This window comes from Giraffa tippelskirchi, chromosome 3 (genome assembly GCF_054371585.1).
Source record: "Giraffa tippelskirchi isolate mGirTip1 chromosome 3, T2T-mGirTip1v1.2.pri, whole genome shotgun sequence".
Classification (NCBI taxonomy): Eukaryota; Metazoa; Chordata; class Mammalia; order Artiodactyla; family Giraffidae; genus Giraffa; species Giraffa tippelskirchi.
Genome location: NC_137277.1, coordinates 144146984 through 144170435, shown reverse-complemented (window position 1 = coordinate 144170435; position 23452 = coordinate 144146984). Strand labels below are relative to the sequence as shown.

The 23452-nt window shown below is 38.0% G+C and overlaps 1 protein-coding gene across 32 annotated transcripts in view; it reads left to right on the top strand.

The window, feature by feature from the left end:
- Positions 1-23452, top strand: part of ANKRD44 (ankyrin repeat domain 44) — a 314879-nt gene that overhangs the window by 207970 nt on the left and 83457 nt on the right. For 14 of the 32 annotated variants that reach the window (XR_014079916.1, XR_014079925.1, XR_014079923.1 and 11 more), the window contains exons 10-15: positions 5619-5733; positions 16354-16436; positions 17612-17675; positions 19659-19727; positions 20920-21060; positions 22903-22983. Coding sequence is in view for 20 of the 32 variants with exons in the window: in XM_081581490.1 (XP_081437616.1) it covers positions 5619-5733; positions 16354-16436; positions 17612-17675; positions 19659-19727; positions 20920-21060; positions 22903-22983 (553 nt within the window). In the remaining 12 variants the exon portion in view is untranslated. Of the gene's footprint in view, positions 1-5618; positions 5738-16353; positions 16437-17557; positions 17676-19658; positions 19728-20919; positions 21061-22899; positions 22984-23452 lie in introns of those variants that run through there. The other 18 variants (XR_014079917.1, XR_014079921.1, XR_014079918.1 and 15 more) reach the window with 4 other exon arrangements.

Genomic DNA, 23452 nt, shown 5'->3' with positions numbered 1-23452 from the left:
CAGAAGGACATGAGCAATGTAGTGTTTGTCCAGGACAAAGATTTCTTTGAGGTTCCACTCTTCGACCAGCTCTGTAGGTGGACCTTTTAGGCTGACCACTGTGGGCAGCTCTCACATGGGTACCTTTATCCTGGATTGCTCTGAGGTATCCATGGAGACCAAATGGCTGCCTGTCCCCAGGGCATAAAAATGACCTAAATTGGATGCTTCTAAATTTAAATTATTGTGAGCTATTTCTTGAGTCCCTAAAAGTTTGCAGTAGAGATCAAACCAGTCAATCCTAAAGGAAATCAACCCTGAGTATTCACTGGAAGGACTGACGCTGAAGCTCCAATACTTTGCCTACCTGATTCGAAGAACTGACTCATTGGAAAAAACCCTGGTTCTGGGAAGGATTGAAGGCAGGAGGAGAAGCAGATGACAGAGAGTGAGATGGTTGGATGGCATCACCAACTCAATGGACATGGGTTTGAGCAAGCTCTGGGAGTTGGTGATGGATAGGGAAGCCTGGTGTGCTGCAGTCCATGGGGTCGCAGAGAGTCTGACACAACTGAACGACTGAACTGAAAAGTTTGCAATAACTAATTTTGTTATATTATTTTTCTTGATTGTAGCCTGCCAGGCTCCTTTGTCCATGAAATTCTCCAGGCAAGAAAACTGAAGTGGGTTTCCATTTCCTTCTCCAATAAAATGAGTACATCCTTACTATAGAATAAAACTAAATTATTAAAGAGATCCCGATCCCCATCAATATGTCTCCTTAATCCCACCCAATAATTTCTATTGACAATTTGATGAAGCTTCCAGATTTTTTACATGTAGTTAAGAATGTACATATAAAGATATATAATTATTACTTTTATGGAAATGATCATAGTCTATATATTTGAGCAACTGGTTTTAAAAATCAATACTTTGCTACAGAAACAAAGATTTGAGGAAAGATCAGCATTTGTATTCAAGCTGCCATTTATATTTCTCTGTCACAAAGTCAAAAAGGGATTACTGTTTTGTAAACAGCTGTTAAGTTGCAAAATCCAAATGTGTACATTTATTGGCACATGCTGAAGTCTTGGGTGTGGAGTGAAACATCTTAAATCCTATGTAAACAGATGTACTAATAGGAGTTTTTTTTAAACATTTTCCTCTTCTACAAAGGCCACACGTATTTGTAATTATTTCACTTTTTAGGAGAGAATCTCATTCATTAACTCTGGTTTACCAACACACCTAGCTAGAAAGAATATTGTATATTGGAAATAAATCTTAGGGGGTTGGTGGTCATAGTAGGATTCATTAGAATGAAGGGCCATGCAGCTATTATTGTGAAGATTTTATAATGGTCATATCATAAGAGATAGTGTTGTGGCCTGGAAGTTAAATGTTCTTTCCTTAGATCTAAAAAGACTTTCAATGGCTTCTTTTTGGTTCTCAAATATACTGCTAATGGGGGTACAAATGGGCACAGACTTTCTCAGAAGCAATTTGCCAGTGTCCATCAAGAGCCTTAAAAATACTCATACTTCCAATCCAGTAGTACTACTTCTAAAAACGTTGCTGGAGGAGATCATCTGAAATGTGGATAAAATTATATATAATTATGTTCATTCCTGTGTTCTTCCTGGTGGCAAAATTGGGCATAGCCTAAATGCCTTGTAATCGGGGTCTTTCTAAGTAAATTCTCTGAATACTGATATCATGGACATTTGCAGTTACTTTAATGAAACAAATTAATGACATGGGAAGTGTTTGTGATGTAATATTAAGGGGGAAGTCAGGATACAAAACTCTCAGTATCCTATGATCTCAACCATGGGAAATGCCTTCACATACAAATGCACATACGTACAAACAACTTAAAGGAAATATCCAGAATATTAATACTAATTACCTCAAAATAATCAGTGAGTTTATGGATGACTTCTGTTTTCTTTTTTTGTATTTTACAACATCTTCTAAATTTTCTACAATGAGAAAATTACTTTCTCAGTAATATTATTTAAAGTAAATGTTTAATATCTTTTTAGATCTAAGCCATTTATACAATATTTACATTTCTCAGGATTTTATATTTCTTATTCTGGAATGTATAAATATGTATGTGTAGTTTAGATACACAAACCAAACATTATAGTATTAGTAACTTAAAATGATATATTTTAGTTTTAAAATGTCAGCTTAGTTTAGTTCAATATAATTGATAATGAGGTAAAGCTGAAGATTTGACATACTCTAAAATACCTGATATCTAAGAGCATGAGCTGATAATTCAATAACTTAATTGCTTTCCATAATGATGCAGAGATTTGTTTATGAGCAGGATAGTCAGGAAATAAAATCTTAGACTAATTTCTCTTTGGTGCCCCAATATCTTAGGTGCTTTCTTTTATTAAAAGCAGAAATGCACACGGTCTTCCATAAACACGAGTACACACTATGTGTTTTTTCTCCTTGGTGTGCTTCCTGTCCTTTACTCCCTCCCCTTTTCCTCTAGCTTTCTTCAGGCCCTTCCTTTATGACAGGGGTATCAATTTTATATACTATAAAAGTTCACCATTGTAAAGTGTGCAATTCAGTGGATTTCAGTATCTTCACATAGCTTTACAATCATCACCATTGTCTAATTCCAGAACATTTTCATCATCTGCCCCCCAGAACCTCATCCTATTTACAGTCACTCCCCATTCCTCCCTCTCCTTGATTCCTCCTTATTCCTTGATTTTCAGAGGCTCTTAAAATACTTGAACATTTACTCAATTATCAGTAATGCATATAGCAAATATTTTCACATGTGTCAGTTTCTGTATTGCTAGGATGTGGGGAAAACTTGTTAAGCCACAATGCAAAATCTAAATACAATAAAAGAAATTATAAAACAAACTTTTTTCAGGGTAAAACACCAAAGACAAAGAAAATCTAGGACAAAAATATTTGTAACATGTATTACTGCTAAGTGGGTAATCTCCCAACTCTTTTAAGAACCTTTAAAAATTAAGGAATAAAAAGATCATACACACACATACACACATCTTAGAAAAATAGGCAAAAGTCACGAACAAATGGTTCATAGAAAATGATAAAGAAGTGGCCCTTTAATATATGAAAAGATTTTCGACTTCCTTAACAAGAGAAATGTAAATAAAGACTACAGAGAAACCAGTTTTCACTCGTACATGGAATATATGCAAAAGCTTGGCAAGACTGAAGAGAAAGACACTCTTAAACGTTGCTCATATGAGTACAAAGTTGTACAGCACCTAGAGAAAGATATGTGGCAAAATCTAATAAAACCATATACTCATTTCTTTGACCTAGAAATTCCCTTTCTAATAATTTATTCTGAAGATACACTCAACAAATACAAAATATTTGCATAAAGTTATTCACTACAGCATTCCTGATAATAGCAAAATTATTTTTACTACCTAAATGTTCATCTATACCAGACTGGTTTACTTAACTAATACATCTATGCAATGAAAAACAAGTCATACAAAAATGAGGAAGACTTCCAAAGAAGTGATCCCTAGGAGTGAATTCCAGGGTACATTGTTAAGTGGGGAGGGAGGGGGGGTGAAGGCATGGCATAAAAAAATCTGTTTATTTTTTGCAAAGAGAAACACAGAAAGCATAAACAAAAACTAGTGAAAATGATTAATTACTATAGGATGTGGTTGAGGGTGAAGTGGAAGGGATAGAAATGAGACTTTTTAAAAGTATAGACTTTTGAAACACATGTTTTACATATTTAATAAAGTTAAATCAAAGCCAATAAAATATTTGAAGGCAAAATCAAATGAGTGCTAAGTCACTTCAGTAGTGTCTAACTCTGTGATACTGTGAACTTTTAGCCTGCCAAGCTTCTCTGTCCATGGGATTCTCCAGGCAAGAATACTGGAGTGGAATGCCATGCCCTTCTCCAGGGGATCTTTCCGACCCAGGGATTGAACTCACGTTTCTTATGTCTCCTGCATAGGCAAACAGTTTCTTTACCACTAGCGCCACCTGGGAAGCCCACAATCAAATGAGGCTGTGTATCAAACTGATAATATAAGCACACAGAATAAAGAATTCAGATAACTTTTGAACAGAGTGCTCCCTGTTTATGCTGAAATCATTGTGGGAAACTTTGTTGGGAAAGCGGATATTTGCACAGTTTGAAAGTGTCACCCACAAATTGTTTGCTAATTATAAAAAGGGAAGAGACATTTTGCAGTGGAGAGTGCAAGCAGGCATCACCTTAGCCAAGTAATCAAGCCTCTTTTTTTAAATTGTGGTAAAATACATTTAACATTGAATTTACCGTTTAAACCATTTTTAAGCATATGGTACTGTGACGTTAAGTACATTCACATAGTTGTGCAGCCGTAACCACCATCCATTTGCAGAACCGTTTTGTCTTCCCAAACTGACGGTCTGTACCCATTGTAAGTAATCAACATGTGTATCATCCAGTAACGGACTAGCTTGACCTTATGTGTGTGCTGTGGAGATAGGATGGGAAGTGCATTTCAACTTTGGGATATTCTTGCCAAAATATTTAGCCTGAGTCTAATAATGAGGAAATAACCAGACAGTTCCAGAATGCACTATATCATACACGACTCCAGGCTTAGTCTCCAAAAATATCAATAACTTGAGAGATACATACAGAAAAGGCAGGAAGATTGTTCCAGATGATAAGAATCTAAAGAGACGTGACTACTAAATGCTGTCAGAATCTTTGATTGAATCCTGGATTTAAAAAAAAAACAATTATAAAGCACATTTTTGGGGACAATTGGAATACACACTGTATATTACCAAGATTACGGTATCTGTTAAGTTTCTTGGGTATGATAGTTATAGGGTATGATGGTATTGTGGTTATACGGGAGACTGTCTTTGTTCTTAGAGGTGAAATCCATGATGTCTAACTTATTTCTAAATGGTTCTTCAAATAAATAAATTAATAGACTAATTGTATTTCATTTTTATATATTATATATCTTTTCACATATATGAAAAGGGGAGAGAAAGAAAGAGACATAGTAAAATAAGAATTTGGGGAAAAAAAGGAAATATACAATAAAATAAAATGGAACTACTATATTTCTAAAAGAACTGTAGGTAATTAATGTGATAGTTTTGATAAATATGGATATTTTCAGTTTATAGTTTATGTTTTTACTCATTTTACTCATCATATTTTAAACTAGATAATCAAACTGCATAAAATCTTTTCTTGAACTCTTCCTTTGGTTCTTATGCTGTAACCTAAGGTTTACATAGGTCTTTAATTTGGCAAGTAAAATTAAAATTGTTTATGTCTTCAGAGATACATTTTGTGGAATTTGATTACATTGTTTATTTAGAGAGGGAATCTAGTTGTAAGATTTTAGATTCTTAAATAAGACAATGTAGAAAGGTTTTTAAAAAGCATTTCTAATAGACTTCCTTCCATGCAGATTTAATAATACTACAACTTCAGATGGTGACTTGTTCCCTTAAAAAGCATCCTTGTCCTTGAGAGCAGAGATGCACAGAATAGAAATAAAATCAACATTTGGTTAATGTGAGTATATTATCTGAGTCAACATGAATCCTTACTTTATTCTGTATTAAAATGTCTCTTTCAGGAGGTGAAATTGACTGTGTGGATAAGGATGGCAACACTCCTCTTCATGTGGCTGCAAGATACGGTCATGAGCTTTTGATTAACACCTTAATAACCAGTGGAGCTGACACAGCCAAGTAGGTTACAGCAAAAATACAGTGGATTAATTGCCACATGTGGGAGTACTGCCAAAGGGGTTCTGCCATGCTGTAGATAGATCCTATTTATCCAAGTTAAGGTAGATCTGCACCGTTATGCTAAACACAAATTAAATTTGAACTAAATTAAGTGATTTTTAATGACAGTTGCAAGGAAGAACCAATTTTATTTTTCAGCTTTATTAGAAAGAGGCCTATTTCAGTGGTTTTAATTAAAGAAACTTGAACTTTATTCCTAAATGTCTGTTTTTTAATATTTTTCTGTTTTTTCCAATGTGCAGTGTTAGTTAAGCAGGAAAAATAAAGTCTAATTGGGCAAACTCAGATTTTATTCAGAGTACTGTTTTGCATTATGTTAACAGCCCATGTTTAATGACATGGGTATATCATGCAATTGAGTAAATCTGCCACATAGGGAAGAGGGACCTGACTTCATTTTGTACTTCAGTTCAACAAGAACATGTGAAGTATCTATATGAATCCATTGCAGTGTTGGGTGCTGGAAATTTCAGATATACGTTACCTGGTTGGTACCTTCTAAGAGCTCATAATTTTGTTGGAGGCCCAAAATCAACTTAAGACAAAGAACCATGCAAGATTGTGTTTAGCAAAGTTCAAAATGAAACAGGACTTTAATGGCAAAATATTTGATGTAGACAATATATGCCATAGGGTATAGACAGGAAGGAGAGAGCTCAAAGGTGGCCACAGTTTTTAAGGAGAAGGTGATTTTTAGGTAGACTTGGAAGGATGGGAATTATGTGAATAGAGCAGAGAGTGGCATACTGCCCAAGCAGGAAGGAGAGCAGGAGCAGATACAGCTCCTGTGGGGACGGTGGCCTGACAGGGTGGAGGGTGGCCTGGTGGGGTGGAGGGTGTGTGATGGTGCCATGCTCTGCCAAAGGCTGCATTATATCATGGTGGGAGGCCCAGCCTTTAGTGGGCACTAGCTGGGCTCCAGTTCAAGCTGCCTCATTTGTGAGCTGTGTGACCTTGAGCTTGTTGCTCAATCTGTCTGCACATTGATTTCCTCATTTGGAAAATGAGAGTAATAATATTTACCATAGGTTTGTTATGAGGATTAAAGGACTTAATTACTGGTAAAGCTCTCTGGTATGTGTTAAGATCTGTGAGTGAGTTATCTAAATGCATCTGCTAAGATATTCAACAAGATAATCCAACTTAATAGCTCTTTGAACAGTGCCTGGCTCATAGTAAGCTATCAATAAATGCTAACTATTAATTATTATATGATAAATTAATTATTAATTTATTATAAATTATTATTTATTATTGCTTCATTATATCTAGTATGTTAGGGGAGTGGAAAGAGATGAGATGGAAAGGCAGGAAGAACCACATTTCAGAGGACCTCGAACATCTTGCTGAGGAGTTGGATACCATCCTGAGGCATTCAGAAGCTGTTAAAGAATTATAACTATGTGTAGGGTAGGTTGTGTCTAATGATCTCATTTGTGTGTAAGAAAGGTCACTCTAAAAGCAGTCCAGATAGACTGGAAGTGGTCCAGACTAGAAACATTTGGCAGCCTCTTGCAAATGTCCAGAGAGGAAAAAATGAGGGCTCAGGCTAAGGACAAGACTGAGGGTGGAGTTCAGTTCAGTTCAGTCGCTCAGTCGTGTCCGACTCTTTGCGACCCCATGAACTGCAGCATGCCAGGCCTCTCTGTCCATCACCAACTCCCGGAGTCTACCCAAACCCATGTCCATCGAGTCGGTGATGCCATCGAGCCATCTCATCCTCTGTTGTCCCTTTCTCCTCCCACCCTCAATCTTTCCCAGCATCAGGGTCTTTGTCAATGAGTAGCTCTTTGCATCAGGTGGCCAAAGTATTGGAGTTTCAGCTTCAACATCAGACCTTCCAGTGAACACCCAGGATTGATCTCTTTTAGGATGGATTGATTGGATCTCCTTGCAGTCCAAGGGACTCTCAAGAGTCTTCTCCAACACCACAGTTCAAAAGCATCAATTCTTCGACGCTCAGCTTTCTTCACCATCCAACTCTCACATCCATACATGACCACTGGAAAAACCATAGCCTTGACTAGACGTACTTTTGTTGGCAAAGTAATGTCTCTGCTTTTAAATACGCTATCTAGGTTGGCCATAACCTTCCTTCCAAGGAGTAAGCGTCTTTTAATTTCATGGCTGCAATCACCATCAGCAATGACTTTGGAGCCCAAAAAAATAAAGTCTGACACTGTTTCCACTGTTTCCCCATCTATTTCCCATGAAGTGATGGGACCAGAGAGACACTGACAAATATTAATAGCAAGAACAGTGGTTTGTCTCAGAAGAGAAAGGAATCAATCTGCTTCAAGTCAAAGGACCTGTTTGACTGGGAGGTTGCAAATCTAAAGCAGCATCTCAGTTTCCTGGAAAGAGTAGTGTTCTAGGATTTAGGAGGCATTCACCAGATTCTAGAGTTCCCTAGCAGGCCATGGCAACTCAGAGTCAAAGATCTTAAATGCTCAGTGTCAGTTAAGCAGAAATAACGTATTTAGGCACAAGCTGTCTTCACCCTGTGATATGTTCATATTTTCAGTGGTATTTTTCAGATTTGAACTCATCTGAAAAATGAGTTTTTTTCAAAAAATTTGAACTTTATCCTTCATTTGAGGGATAAAGATAAACGGGGCTCAATACTTAAAATTTCTGAAAAACCACATTTAACGCAGTAAGCACAGTCTATTTCCTTGAGATTATTTTACCTTCAATTTGTACAAACTCAAACTATGTGGCAAAAATGCCTTAGGAATGATGTTGTTGGTCAAGTAGCCTTTCTTTCTACTGACAGTGCTGGGGACACTGGCCAGGGAAACATTGTCCCAGCCTCAAAGAGCCGCATATGCTTCCTTCTGCCCCAGCACGTCTGGGGTTAAGACATGCTTCCTTCAGTAATAGTGGTTCGTTAAGGCAACAACTGTGTGTGTGTGGGGGGGTGTGTGTGTTTGTGTGTGTGAGTGAGTGTGTATGTTGTGTGGGGAGGGAAGTCACCTAAAGAGAAAATATCTAAGTGAAGGGACAGGAGAATTGATGATTGAATTTGCTAAAGGCTTGGGCTTCCCTGATAGCTCAGTTGGTAAAGAATCCGCCTGCAATGCAGGAGACCCTGGTTCGATTCCTCAGGCAGGGAGATCTGCTGGAGAAGGGATAGGCCACCCACTCCAGCATTCTTGGGCTTCCCTTGTGGCTCAGCTGATAAAGAATCTGCCTGCAGTGTGGGAGACCTGGGTTCAATCCCTGGGTTGGGAAAATCCCCTGTAGAAGGGAATGGCAGCCCAGTCCAGTATTCTGGCCTGGAGAATTCCATGGACTGTACAGTCCATGGGGTCGCAAAGAGTCGGACATGACTGAGCGACTTTCACTTTTCCCCAGAAAGTCACTGTTCTCTGGGCTCCTTGTAGATTTATCTAGGGTAGCTCATTAAAGAGGAGAAAAACAGGCCTTTCTTTCTATAAATAAGTGAACAAAAAAGAACACTTATGAAAACAACCCATTTTAATTCATAAACAATATGGCCAATGTATTTTTAAAGATCTCTTTATGACAAATTTTATAGTCATTACTTTCTGATGAATTTATTTACATCTTATTTTCAGGCCTTGATTAAATGTTCTTTGTTTTTCTTTTTTGTTTCTCTGAACTTTGTCAGTTTCTGCAGTGTGACTCGGTGCTGATGCAACTTTATGTGGTATCAAAGCCATTGGGTTTTTTCTTCTCTAACTTTGTTAGTTTTGGGGTGCTTGTCTCTAGGATTTTTTAATTTGTATTCCATCTTACCAGTTAAACTCTCACTGCTTTTTCTGCCTCAATTGTAGCAGAATTAGTGGTATTATAGTTTTACAGGTAACTGATTCTGATATTCTTACATTTACCGAATATCTGTTGATGGCTTGTTAAGTGTCACCCACTGTGTCAGGCTCTGGGGCCACAGAGCTTGCTGCCAAGAAGTTTATAGCCTGTCAAAGTGGGAAAAGTAAAAGTAAAAGTGTTAGTCACTCAGTCGTGTCCAACTCTTTGTGACCCCATAGACTCGAGGTCCACGAGACTGTAGCCCACAAGGCTCCTCTGTCCATGGGATTCTTCAGGCAAGAATACTGGATTGGATTGCATTTCCTTCTCCAGGGCAAGAATTAAATAGGCAGTGACAATCATGCATGCTAAGTTTGATGGCAGAACAACTGCTGGGTGCCACTGGAGTACAGGAGAACATATATGGGATGTAGCAGGACCAGCAAAGCTTCCCAGAAGAGGGATGGTTAACTTGTAGGACAAGTAGCAAGTAGTTATGTAACTGAAAGTCTTTCAGGTCCTAAGCATCTGCTTAGATTATTTTTATTAAAATGTTTGTATATGTATAAACATAAGACTAGATAGAGACTCCCTAGGCTTTTGACTCTCACATAGCAATAAATTTTAAATTACAAAATACATACAAAAAGAAACCCACAACGTTCACCATGACTGCACAGGACAATAGTAACAAATGCTCATGAGTTCTTACTTATGCTAGGCCCCACTCTGAGAGGTTACATTTAACTGTCACAACAACCCCATGGGGTAAGTGCTGTGATTATGCCCATCTTACAGGTGAAGTAAAGGAGGTTTAGTTAGTTTTCTGAGGTCACAGAGTGGTGGGTGGAAATAGGACACCATCCTTGACCACCTGGATCTGGAGCCTCAGCTCCTAGGCAGGAGGCTTGCTGCCTCTCCATATAATGGATGATGTGATACTTAGCATTTTGCTTGGAATTGTGGTCCTGGTGACTAAGATGCTGTGTTTTTAGGATCCAGTACATAACTATGGAAGTGGAGGTTTTGCAGTGACTTAAAATGGTGGGCAGTGGACCTGTCATATGGCACAGAAACCTTTACTCAAACTATTGCCAAATTCTGTGTATACAGGAGGTTCAGTGTGCTACATTATCATTGCCCTTCCTAGATTCAGACGTTTCATTTTCTATTCAGTCCACCTTTATTCCCTCTGGCGCCTGCCAATTAAAGTAGTACTACACAGCACAGCTGTGATCCTAAGTATCATACAAATGTCAGTGCTGAAATTTGGCAGAGGTGTGTGGTGATAAGGTGGCCTTTTAGATGCACTAAACTATGCTTTTATGCCACCTGTTTTAAATTATCATCAAAAGGGAAAGACAATCTAAAATTGTCACAGAGAGTTCTTAAAAACCCAAAGATATTCCAGCAACCCCCAGAGATGTACTGACTAGTTTGAGAAATACCATGAGAAGCAGAAGAGTGAGTTGTAAGAGTTTCAGAAGGAGGGCCTGCATGTGAAAAGCCAGGGCTCTTCCAAGAGGAATGGACAGAAGTTCAAAGATCAGAAGAACACATCTAGGTTAAGCAGTAGTCAGATCCAGAAGGGGCTTTGTAGCCATGTTAAAGTATTTGGACTTTGATCCAAAAGGAACCCCTGAAAATATCTGCAGGTTGTAAATAGCAAGGACCAGGCTTCATTTTTGTCAGTTAGGCCAAGTGCCTGTAACTTGGTGGTGCATGATAAACACTTGGAATGACATAGCTTAAAATTAATAAGAAATTTATTTTATGGTTTGATCACTTGACTTGGGCTTCCCTGGTGGCTCAGATGGTAAAGAATCTGCCTGAATTGCGGGAGACGTGGGTTCGACCCCTGGGTCAGAAAGATCCCCTGGAGAAGGGAATGGCTACCCCTCCAGTATTCTTGCCTGGAGAATCCCCATGGACAGAGGAGCCTGGTGGGCTACAGTCCATGGGGTCACAAAGAGTTGGACACAACTGAAATTACTAACATTGATCACTTGAATAAGTATCATAAAATCATTTGATGATCAAAAATCATCAAAGTTTTTGTCTCACTCACTTGGTGGGTAAAGCTAAGCCAATCCCAACTTTCCTGGGAGAGTTGAGAGACGAGTATTGTAAAGGATTTTTTTAAATGGGATATAGTTGCTTTACAATGTTATGTTAGTTTCTGTTGTACAGTGAAGTGAATCACGTACATGTGAACATATCACTTCCCTCTTGGACCTCCCACCCTGCCCCTGCCCCGATCCCCAGGCCCATCCATCTAAGTCACCACAGAGTAGCAAGCTGATCTCCCTGCACTATAGAGCAGGTTCCCACTAGCTATGTATTTCACACATAGTATTGTATATATGTCAATCTCCTCTCAATTGATCCCCCCTCTCCCCCACCACCTCCACATGTCCATTCTCTACGTCTGCATCTCTATTCCTGCATTGCAAATAGGTTCATCCATAAGAATTTTGAAACACAGAAAGAGAACAGAAATGCTAGTTGGTCACACTTAATTCTTGGCTTTTATTACAACCTCAAAACTCACAGACTGCTGATTATCCAGCTAAGCTAATAATTGCAAGGGCGATAATACCAGTAACATGTACAGTGAAGTGCCTAACTGTGGGTCAGATATCCTATTTAGCACTTTATGTACATTATCTCAGTTGGTCCTTCCAATTGCTCTATAAGATTGACACCATTATTATCTTTATTTTCCAGGTGAGGGAGCCATTATGTACTTGCCAAAGTCCAAATAACTAGCACATGGAAAAGTTAGGACTGAAACTCAAAAGTTCTCACCCCATCACCTTAACCACAGTGTTGTTTTTTTTAAAAACATATGGCCTAAGGGAAGGTTCTAGAAAGGTCTGGATATGGAAAGGGACAGCCATGTCCTCCTGAGCCAAGGGGAAAACTTAAAAGAACTGATATTCTAATGGTGCAAAAGCCCTGTCCTCACCTCTAATGGCTCTCTGCAATTTATTCTGGCCTCATTTATTCTGAAATAACTGGATAGGAGACCCCAGTTAACAGCTAAATTAGAAATAGCTAATACAAATGTGTTCCATTAATTTTATGACGGTCAAATGTAGCAGATTAAGTGGAATTTGTCTTCCCTTTCCTGTAATTTATGCACTGTTAAGTTTAGTGTTATCTGACATCTTTATTTCTTGATCTTCCTTGATGTAAACCTGATGAAGTCAGAGCGATGTTTCTCATTTGACTAGGACAGTCAGATCCTAAGTTTCCTGCTAAAGGTTTTAGGATCCTTTCTTTATATGCAGTCTTACTTCATAACAATAAAGGAGAAATTTTATTTTGTAATGCAGGAATCATTTCTGAAGTGATTCAGAAATTCTGAGTTCTACTTTTATTTTCTTGCCATCTTCACCTGATACTTAGTTTTTTATTTGAACTGGCACATCATATTCGTTTGAATACCAGTACTAGTACTTGAGTCTAAATTAATGTATTACCTACATTGAGGTAGTGACTTTTTGTTAACTATGGAATATATCAAAGAGGATATTTTTTCATTTAAAAAAATTTATTGAAGTAGAGTTGATTTACTGGGCTTTTGGTGTACAGCAGAGTGATTCAGTTATATACATATTTTTCAGAATTTTTCCATTATAGGTTATTATAAGGTTGAATATAGTTCCCTGTGCTATACAGTAGGTCCTTGTTGTTTATCTGTTCTTTTAAACTTATTTTTAACTGAAGGATAATCACTTCACAGTACTGTGTTGGTTTCTGCCATACATCAACCTGAATCAGCCATTGGTATACATATGTCCCTCCCTCTTGAACCTCCCTCCCACCTCCCACTCCTTCCCACCCCTCTAGGTTATTACAGAGCCCTGCTTTGAGTTCCCTGAGTCATATAGCAAATTCCCATTGGTTGTTTTACATATGGTAATATACGTGTTTCCATGCCACTCTCTCCATTCGTCCCACCGTCACCTTCCCCCCCATCCCGCCCATGTCCATAAGTCTGTTCTCTATGTCTGCATCTCCATTGCTGCCCTGCAAATAGGTTCATCGGTACCATCTTTCTAGATTCCATATATATGTGTTAATATACGATATTTGTTTCTCTCATTGATTTACTTCACTCTGTATAATAGGGTCTAGATGCATCCACCTCATTAGGACTGACTCAAATGCATTCATTTTTATGGTTGAGTAATATTCCCTTGTATATATATGTACCTCACCTTTTTATCCGTTCATCTATTGATAGACATCTAGCTTGCTTCCATGTTCTAGCTATTGTAAATAGTGCTACAATGAATATTGGGGTACATGTGTCTTTTCAGTTTTGGTTTCCTCAGGGTATATGCTTAGTAGTGGAATTGCTGGGTCATATGGTAGTTTTATTCGTAGTTTTTTTAAGGAATCTCCATACTGTCTTCCATAGTGGCTATATCAATTTACATTTCCCGCCAACAGTGCAAGAGGGCTCCCTTTTCTCCACACCCTCTTCAGCATTTATTGTTTGTGGATTTTATCAAAGATAATTTTTGCTAGGCCTTTTAGAGTTCTGCCTTCCTTGCCTTCTCAGTTTTATAAGTAGCCGCAGAAAAAAAATGAAATTATTAGCTAATATAGAGTGTGATGAATTATCTAAAGGCAATGGGGTTAAATGTTAAGTTTGGTTAGAAGTATTAATAGTGAAGTTTATGGAATATGTTATAAAACTGAGTCTATTAAACTTTTATACTTTTTATATTTTTCTTAATTGTTTTATTATAGTTTGATACTATTTTCCCTAAGTCATTTGCTTGTATTGTTTAATATAAAGGTAACTATTTTATGTACCTATATAAACTATATCATAAATATTATGTGTATACTTATGTATATGTTATTATTAAAATATTTATATTTTTACACACACACACACACACACATATACACACATATAAAGAATGAGGAAAAGTCAAAGAAATCTTTAAAAATCCACTCCTTGATTTAGTCATGTTCTTACAGGAATTCACAACCATTCTAGAAAATATTCTATCCATTTTCTTCTTGCAAGCATCCAGCAATGTTTAATCATAGATTTTTGCCTTAACTCCTCAAAACAGATAAAATGGTTAGGTAATATCTTATTAGCTTTAAGTTCCACTTAGTAAAGACCTTTTAAAATAGGTTATACATCAAAAAAATTAGTATGTTTCATTGGCATCAGAAGGGAACAATATAAATAGCACAAATAAAAAGCTTCTTTCCCATCCCCCAACTCCCTCTTCCTTTTCATGGGCATCAAGGTTGTCACTGATGCAATTGCTTTTCAGAAATTTTTTTTTTTTGTAAATGATGAGAGAGGCAATTACAAGCAGTTCTCCTCCACAAGACACTGCCCGGAAGACGGGAAAATTGCATCGCTTGATGGATGCCAGCTATTATATACACTGGGTTGGAAATCTCCATATAGGGAAAGGAAAATGAACAGAGGGAAGACTGAACAAAAACATCAATAAATAGAAGTTTTCATGAAAAGAGAGAGGTGGTTAATTGCTGGCAGACTCAAATTTTGCAGAACGCCAAATACCGTGAATTATCTGTGAACATTTATATACTTTCACAAATTCATGCGCATCATAATAACTTTCTATATAGAAAATAAAATTCATGCATCTGAAGCTTAGCAAATTCAAGTCATATGTGTTTTTTATTCAATATAGAATGTGGAAATGGGCCACTTTGTGCCAGGGAAGAAACTTAGATGACTCATGCTGCAGGTATAAATATAGACAACCTGTATTCCTTATGTTATGCAGTAGATTTAAAAAATCTGAAATATATTGTCTGAATGAAATGAGATGTTATGAGACGAGATCACTAACGTGCTTTTCAGTACACAGGAACTGCCTGATGATGCTGTATGTTTTGAATTATGATTCAGCACAGGACTTTGACTTTGGGTCCTTGTTTGAGGAGAAGTGATAGGCAGGAGGAGGAGGCTTTAATTCTAAGGGCAGAAAGCACTGCCATCAGAAGACTTCCTGTCCCTCAGAGGATTGTTCCAGAGACTGTGTTATGGTAGGGGTCAGTCTAAGAAGTCCTTTCTGGATTCTTTCTGTACTACTGTTAGGGAAACTATGCTAGATTTATGAAATATATATGTAAGGTTAAAGTTAACTGTTTCGTGACTGGTTTTCTTATGTGGGTAAATGTGCAATATAAAAGGCTATCAGAAAGATGAAGTTTCACTTGCCAAAGGTAAACATTAGTTTTTATTCTCATCCAAAATTTTATTTCTAATAATATAGCTATTTCTAACTGTTGGCAAAGAGATAACACATAGTAGGTCAACAATAAATATTTGTTTATCAACTCAAGGAATAAAACAGGTTGCTTTTCAAAATTGAGAGTTTGTCAGCTTCTTGTCTTGTTTTCTCCAGCACTCAGCAAAGTATCTGATGGTTATAAAGTGTTGAATAGATGAATGAATGAATGTGAATGATACATAAAATTGCTAAGCTGAAAGAATAAAAGAGAAATTAATTTTAAATGCTAAGAGTCACTGTTTATGTGAAATGTTTTCTTAAAAAATATATTTTTCTATTGTTATGGGATTTTTCACTGTGGTTTAAGTCCAGAATTTTGTTATTTTAAAGTAGAAATGATTGCATAATTATTTCAGCCAGGAGTCCCTAAGCAAGGTCTCATGGATTTAATTTTCATCAGAGACCTTCTAGAAAGGTCACCCTCTTCTGCGTGTATCAGGAGATCTATAATCATGAGCTGCTTTGTTTTTTTCTTCCTCAGGTGTGGAATCCATAGCATGTTCCCCTTACATTTAGCTGCCCTCAATGCTCACTCTGACTGCTGCAGAAAGTTACTGTCATCGGGTAAGTAGCTCCGTTACCACAGATGAGGCTTAATGTGTCCTGTAAATGAGCCGTGTAGCTTCAGGTGTCTGGTCAGAGTGAGTGGCTGCCTGTGCTTCATGTCATTCATGATCTGATTGGCAGGGTGAGCTGTGTCCACAGCTACCTGCATGTGACAGCTTCCAGCATCTCATGGTGTTGAAACTGTTTGAACGTCAGTATTCTGCCCCGGAGTGAGAGTCTTGTCTGTTTATCAAGTTAGAACTCTGGTGATCCAGAGTGGGAGGCAGGCAGGGATGGCCATAGCTTACAGGAAGTTTGTTGTAGGCAGAGAAGACATCTTTGAGGCTTAACTTGGTGATGTAACATTTCATATTCTTCAACAAAGAAAAAAGGCCAAATCCCCTACCTTTTAATAGTAGAAATGTCAAATTACCATCCCACTCCGTGGGCTCTGAAAAATCACTGTGGTTGATATTCCTCCAACTAGGTTTTATTTTTATTTTTTTAATGCGGGCCTATTTGGAACCAAGAAATTCTTTCTGGTTTGGAGCTTTGCTAATCTTTCTTATCAATGATTCTGCCAACCTCCATGTATTAAGAAGTTCCTGGCTTTCAAAGGTGATAGAGGTCTGCAAGGCAAAAATTGTTTATGAATTAATTCAACAGATATCCCAGAGGCTTTTTTTATTCCTTTAAGTTCTTTACTTATGGTTGATTCTGCTTTCACTGCTTTTGGCATGTTTAAAAATAACCCCTGCATGAAAGCACGTTTCCCAAATCTTACACCAACTGAAAGCTAATAACACGCTTAAGAAAATATCTCTTCTAGCATGTTATGATTACTCCTTTGCCTTCTATGTTTTCTCCATGTGTTCTGTCTGCCTGTCTATTGCCCTACTTATCTTAAATTGGTTTCATAAATTTTTATCCTGGGATTGAAATATGGGGCTGCAGTTCACCCAGGGCTGAATGTGAAAATAAATTCTTCTTGACTTCACGGTTCTTCCTATAAAATTGCCAAGCTTGAGCAGTTACCATTCGTTTCCATGACAACCTCTTTCTGACTACAATGGCTTGCGTTCTGGTTTTTCTACTAACTGATTTTTCTGTCTCTGCAATGTTTCTTGTGGTTTAACTAGGACAAAAGTATAGCATAGTATCCTTGTTTAGTAATGAGCACGTGCTGTCTGCAGGCTTTGAAATAGACACCCCAGATAAATTTGGAAGAACGTGCCTTCATGCTGCTGCTGCAGGAGGGTGAGTAGTTAGCAATTTTAGTTGTTTTCTCATGGCCTAATTACCAGTGCATCTTAATTGACTTAAGTCATCTGTGAATCAGAGGCAACTTCTTTAACAAAATGGGTAAGAAGTGTTTCTACCAATACCAAATATCATACATTGAATTTCCAGATTGCTCCTGTGTTTATTTTTCCAAAGAAACATCATTAGCCCATCTCATACAGGAAATGTTTTTTCTCTTGTTTTCCTTTCTCTCTCTCTCTCTTTTTTTTTCTTATTTTAAATTGTAGGTCTGTAGCCTACAGAATATGTACCTACTTGGTACCTCTTCCACCAAAAGAAAATAATTTGAGATTTGTTCCTAAATTTTTTGTCTTTTGTTACTAGAAGGAGAGTTAATGATCAAGGAAATCCAAGGTTGAGTTAATTCATGTTCATTTAAAGACATTTTAGTCCTATTTCAAAACTTATTTTTAGTTCTAATAATGATTAAATGTGAGCAAAAGTGAAGAAAACTCAAAGGTTAAGCAAGAAGTAATTTAATCATTTCCTATTTTTTTAAGTTGTAAAGAGAATTTTTGATGAGATACTCTTTTTCATATCCGTGGTTAGGTTAAGACTCTGACCAATACGTTGTTGATATATGACCATGCATCGACCAAACATGGCTCCCCTCAGATGGCCTCGTTTGGGTATGGTGTTGCTTCTTAATCATTTTCCTAGTGTTTAGGGAACAGCAGTGCTCCATATATAATCTGTATATGACCAAAGGCATTACCTATTTAACAGAGGTGGATTGACTGTGAAGCTTTAGGGCCCCTTATTTGCACAGGTCCCTTCCAAAGTCTTGTATTTAGTTTTATTTTAATAATTTTGGTGTGTTTTTTTTTTAAAAGAACCTCCTTCTCCTCACCCCATCCTCCCAAATCATGAGCTTCCTGATCCATACAACATGCATCTGTCTGCCTTTGATCCTTTGGCGTCATTCAGGAAGAGACAGGTGTTTTACATCAATTGACATGTTATACCAACATATAATGGTCTCAGAAAGCTTTTCAGTTTTATGATTTAAGCAGTTAGTTCTCTGAGAAAGGTGACTGTAAAGGGTGGATATGGGGCAGGGACAGCCCTGCTTACACTTATCATTAATGAGATCATCTTTCTTATTTAAATGATAATAAAGTAGTAAATCCTAGGCCACTTCTTAGCATCCCAAGTTTGGAACGGTGATAGATGAATGTCTCCTTTTATGCCCCCATTTTGAAAAATATCAGACCTGTACAGAAAGTGGCAACAAACCATTCTGGATTCATGTCTGAAACTCCTATTAGGATTAATATTTAGCTCTATGCCCTTTAATAGGAAAATTCACTTCAATGGGTCCTTTTCTCTCTACTAAACATGATTTATTGCTTCTGCAAATGACAAAGAAGCTGGAAGATCACTACGCTCCATTACATCATTTTCGGCCTTGGTTCTACACATTCATTTACCTAGATTACCAAGACAGGGAAATGCAGCTGGTTTATTTTCCGTTAAGGAGAGTCTGGGTCAAAAATGGTTATCTTGAATTCATTCTGCTGTGATAAAAGGTAATGCTCATCCATTCTGGCTCATTGTTTAAAAGTGACATGAAATTATTATAGGTTTAAGGAATTGTTTCATAAACTCTTGATGGTTTTGAAAGAGAATTTTAGGATAAATGATGAAACCATCACTGAAAGGTTTCATCATGTAATAATCATTAAATTCTTTAATTGAAAATGTTCCATCAAGCTCTTTAATGCATTGATATATTAGCTTTGAAAAAGGAATTGTAGGAACTTTAGATCCTTATGATATGGCATTACTCTAATGTGTTAGGTTATTTTTGTGTTAGCACAATTTAAAGTTAGTGTCCTCATCTCATCTGTGCATACACTCTGCAGAAAAGAGCTCTTTCTGAAGACAGCTCAGCAATTGACCTCTACCATCTTAACAATGCTTTCCCTGTCTTTCTAGTAATGTGGAATGTATAAAACTCTTGCAAAGCAGTGGAGCTGATTTCCATAAAAAGGACAAGTGTGGGAGGTATGTAAACAGGGAACTCTGCTTCAAGTGCCTAAATAAAAGGAGTGGGGAGCAGTCCCATCTGGAAATCGTGTTATGTTGAAATGGTAAACGGGAGCTAGCTGGGGAGATTCCATCCTCAAAAGGAAATCCCTTTTTATAGCAAAGCGAAACACCAGCAAAGCAGGCACAGGCCACAAGGAAAGGGTCTCCTTTCCCAGCTTCTGTTTAGAAGTGCCAATTCTGCTCCTTCTGATATAAATAACTGTATCCATGTGGGAGATTGCATACTTTATAGATATTATATAAAAATATTTACATATATAAAATATGTAATCCTCCACATGGATATAGTTGAGAAGATTCTCTGTATAGCAAAGTAGAGCATGTTAGCCCTTCCAGGACAGAATTTGGTCGCAAAATCTGGAGCTCTTTATTATATTTATTGAACATTTCATTTTGGGGTAAATCTTTAGACACATTTTAAACATGAAATACACACACACACACATACCACCCATAACCCCTCTGGTTATTGGGATGGTTTAGAACTTTTCTTGCTTATCCTTTGCATAGTTAAGTCGTACTGTAATACTAGCTGGTACAGGGAACCAGTACCAGTAAATAACATGAGGAAGGTAGAGGAAATGAGGACATGATCAAAAAAACCTCAGTTTAATCTGTTTGGAAACCGCATTTTGGGAAGACAGATACTTTATAAAGATACACCAGGGCCAGCCTGGGAAGGTCTTCAATTTCAAACTAAAAAATCAAGGCTTTGTTCACTGGGGAGAACTGAAGGTTTTGGTACAGGATTACATACGTAGGTATCGGACCTTAGAAAATCCAGTTCTTCATTCATGGCAGCTGAAACTTACATGGAGGTTGGGTTAGGGCAAAGGAGGCCAGTTGGGATGGTATTGCAAGGGCTCAGAGGAGCAGTCATGAGCAGTCATGTAGATGGGAACCAGGATAGGCACTTGGGATGGAAAGAAAGGAGATCCACAAGTGGGTGGCCTGTCTGAAGCCACCACCTTTGCAGCCTTCGTTCTAACATATACGATATGCCAGAGAAAGGCGTATCTCTTGGCCTCCACACTCAGAGCCAAAGATCTTTCCACACCCCCACAAATACTGCTGTCTGTGTTGGTGCTGATGATGGGGATCTGTTTTTCAGACTGAATGATATAATAAATTGCTGTTTGTTTTTCAGGACTCCTCTGCACTATGCAGCTGCAAATTGTCATTTCCACTGTATTGAGGCATTAGTGACCACAGGGGCCAGTGTGAATGAAACTGATGACTGGGGCCGTACCGCTTTGCACTATGCTGCTGCATCAGACATGGATAGAAAGTAAAAACAGCCTTGTCCTATTTCTTCGGGGATGGGAAGAAGGGGGGAGATGGAAGAGGGAGGGCTTGCTGAGTTTTCTTCATACTGCCTCACTGAGACTGTGAATGAAGAATCCCTCTTATCCAGACTCGAGGAAGTTTGAATTGGTTCCTCCCTAACCCCGGGTTTCCCATTCTGCTCTTTACATTTGATTAGTACATGTCACTGCACAGTTGCATCTCCTCTCTGTTCTTTGCATTGAGTGCCAAGTGGAGCTGTCAAGTTCAGGTTTTCGGTTCACTCAAAATCTGTTGTAATTTATTTTGTCGTGTACTTTGGTTTTCATCATCACCACTTACATGCTTCATTTGCTGTAAAACTTACATTTGCTAATAAATATGTCATATGTAAAAAATATCCACCTATGCATAATCCCAATAGTCTTCAAATGCAGCATCAGTATTTTATTTTTAAAAATAAGTATTTTAAAAATAGACATTTTTCAAACCTAGGCATGAATGCTCTTTCGGAAGCTGGAAGACAGGAAGTTGGTTGCCCTGATCATGTTTGGATTCTAGGTGGCTTGGAATGGAAAGCAAAAATAAATGAACCAGTTCTAGGGGAAAAGGTGGGAGAGATGCCCACAGCTTATGATGTTGTTCTCAAAGACTTGAAGATCAGGCCCTCCCTCATAGGAATACTTTTTGGTGACCCTGTTCGGAGAACTGTTGAATTATATGGATGTGTTGAGTTATATGGTCAGTGCTAACTCCCGTTCTTGTACAGCAATGGCTTTCAAACATACTAGACAATTACCTACACACTAGGATTCCCTGGTGGCTCAAAAGGTAAAGAAAGAATCCACCTGCAATGCAGGAGACTGGGGTTCAGTCCCTGGGTTGGGAAGATTCCATGGAGAAGGGAATGGCTACCCACTCCAATATTCTTGCCTGGGAAAACCCATGGACAGAGGAGCCTGGTGGGCCGAAGTCCACAGGGTCACAGAGAATCAGACACAACTGAGCGACTGACGCTCACTTTACATCACGATCCAATATACAGACTCATGTATATATGTTTTATACATATGTATGGAAAATGGAAAAAAGATTTCATAAAACCTTATTTACTTTTGCTATGTATGATGCATTTTGATATCATTTCATTAAAAAACCTACTGACTTCAACCCACTAAATTGATTTCATAATTCAGTCATAGATCATGATCCATATTTCCAGTTTGGAAAACACTGCTTCTTTTTTTCCTTCATATGATACTGGCAAGTCTGATGTAGCCTCAGGGTCCCACAGCCACATGTTCTTAATTCAACAAACACTTACTGAACATGCATTATGTGTCAGGCTCTGTGCTATTCACTTGGAATAGAATGGGGAATAAGTATCCTTCATCTGTTAAGATCTAGACTAGGAATCCTAGATGGTACAGAATTTCTCTGGTAGATGAGGGGTGCTTAGGAACCCATTCCTGGATAAATGAGATCCTCAACTGACAAGGAGGCAGCAAGGAATGTGGTAGGTATCAGGGAATTTTAAGCTAAATCACTTTCTCTTTCCCTGGGGAGTTTAGAAAACTTGTGGAAGAGTGTGCAGCATGATTGCTGCCTTAATCATTGATACCTTGGTGGAAGTTTTAGGAATACCATGTTCTTAACTGGATTCCTTAGGAGGGAAAAGATTTACTGGATGGACTTAGAAAGAACCATGTATATCCTCCATGAAAAATTAGTAGTGCTTGCTTCTTTGGGGTTGGGGGGCAATTCTTAAGATGTAAATTGTACCAAAATCATTAGCAACTTTGCCACTAATTGTAATTTTTTTTGTTTGTTTCCCTTTGCTGAGAAGTAAGACTATCTTAGGAAACGCCCATGAAAATTCAGAAGAACTTGAAAGAGCCAGAGAGCTGAAGGAAAAGGAAGCTGCATTGTAAGTTTCTTCTCAGCTTAAGCTCAAGATGTAGTTACTGATGCTTTGTCTGCTGCTCTAGGTTGCCACGTGGGCCAGCTTTACCATTTTGGGGTCTCCCTTGGGGTCTTGAGGAAGTGATATGGTCTTGCCTTTGATGAAGAAGAAACTGTTCTTTTAATATATCCTTCAAATAGGCTGTTTTCATACAAGATACATACTCTTCTAAAGATACACACTCTTTCTAAAATTGAAATCTTTGCAGCGATCGTCACTGTGATGGGGCAGCAGTTTTTAGAACCAGGTGCCTTAAATATCATTTCTGATTCTTCCGTGTGCCATGTGCCTCAGGGGACATACAAAAGCCTCCTCTGAGGGTCTCAGGCTCTCCTTTTGTGACCTGGGGATGACTATTGAGCAGATTCTATAAATATGTGTTTTGAGATTTCAGTGTGAAATATACCAGTTGTACTCTCCCCTCCCTCTCCAA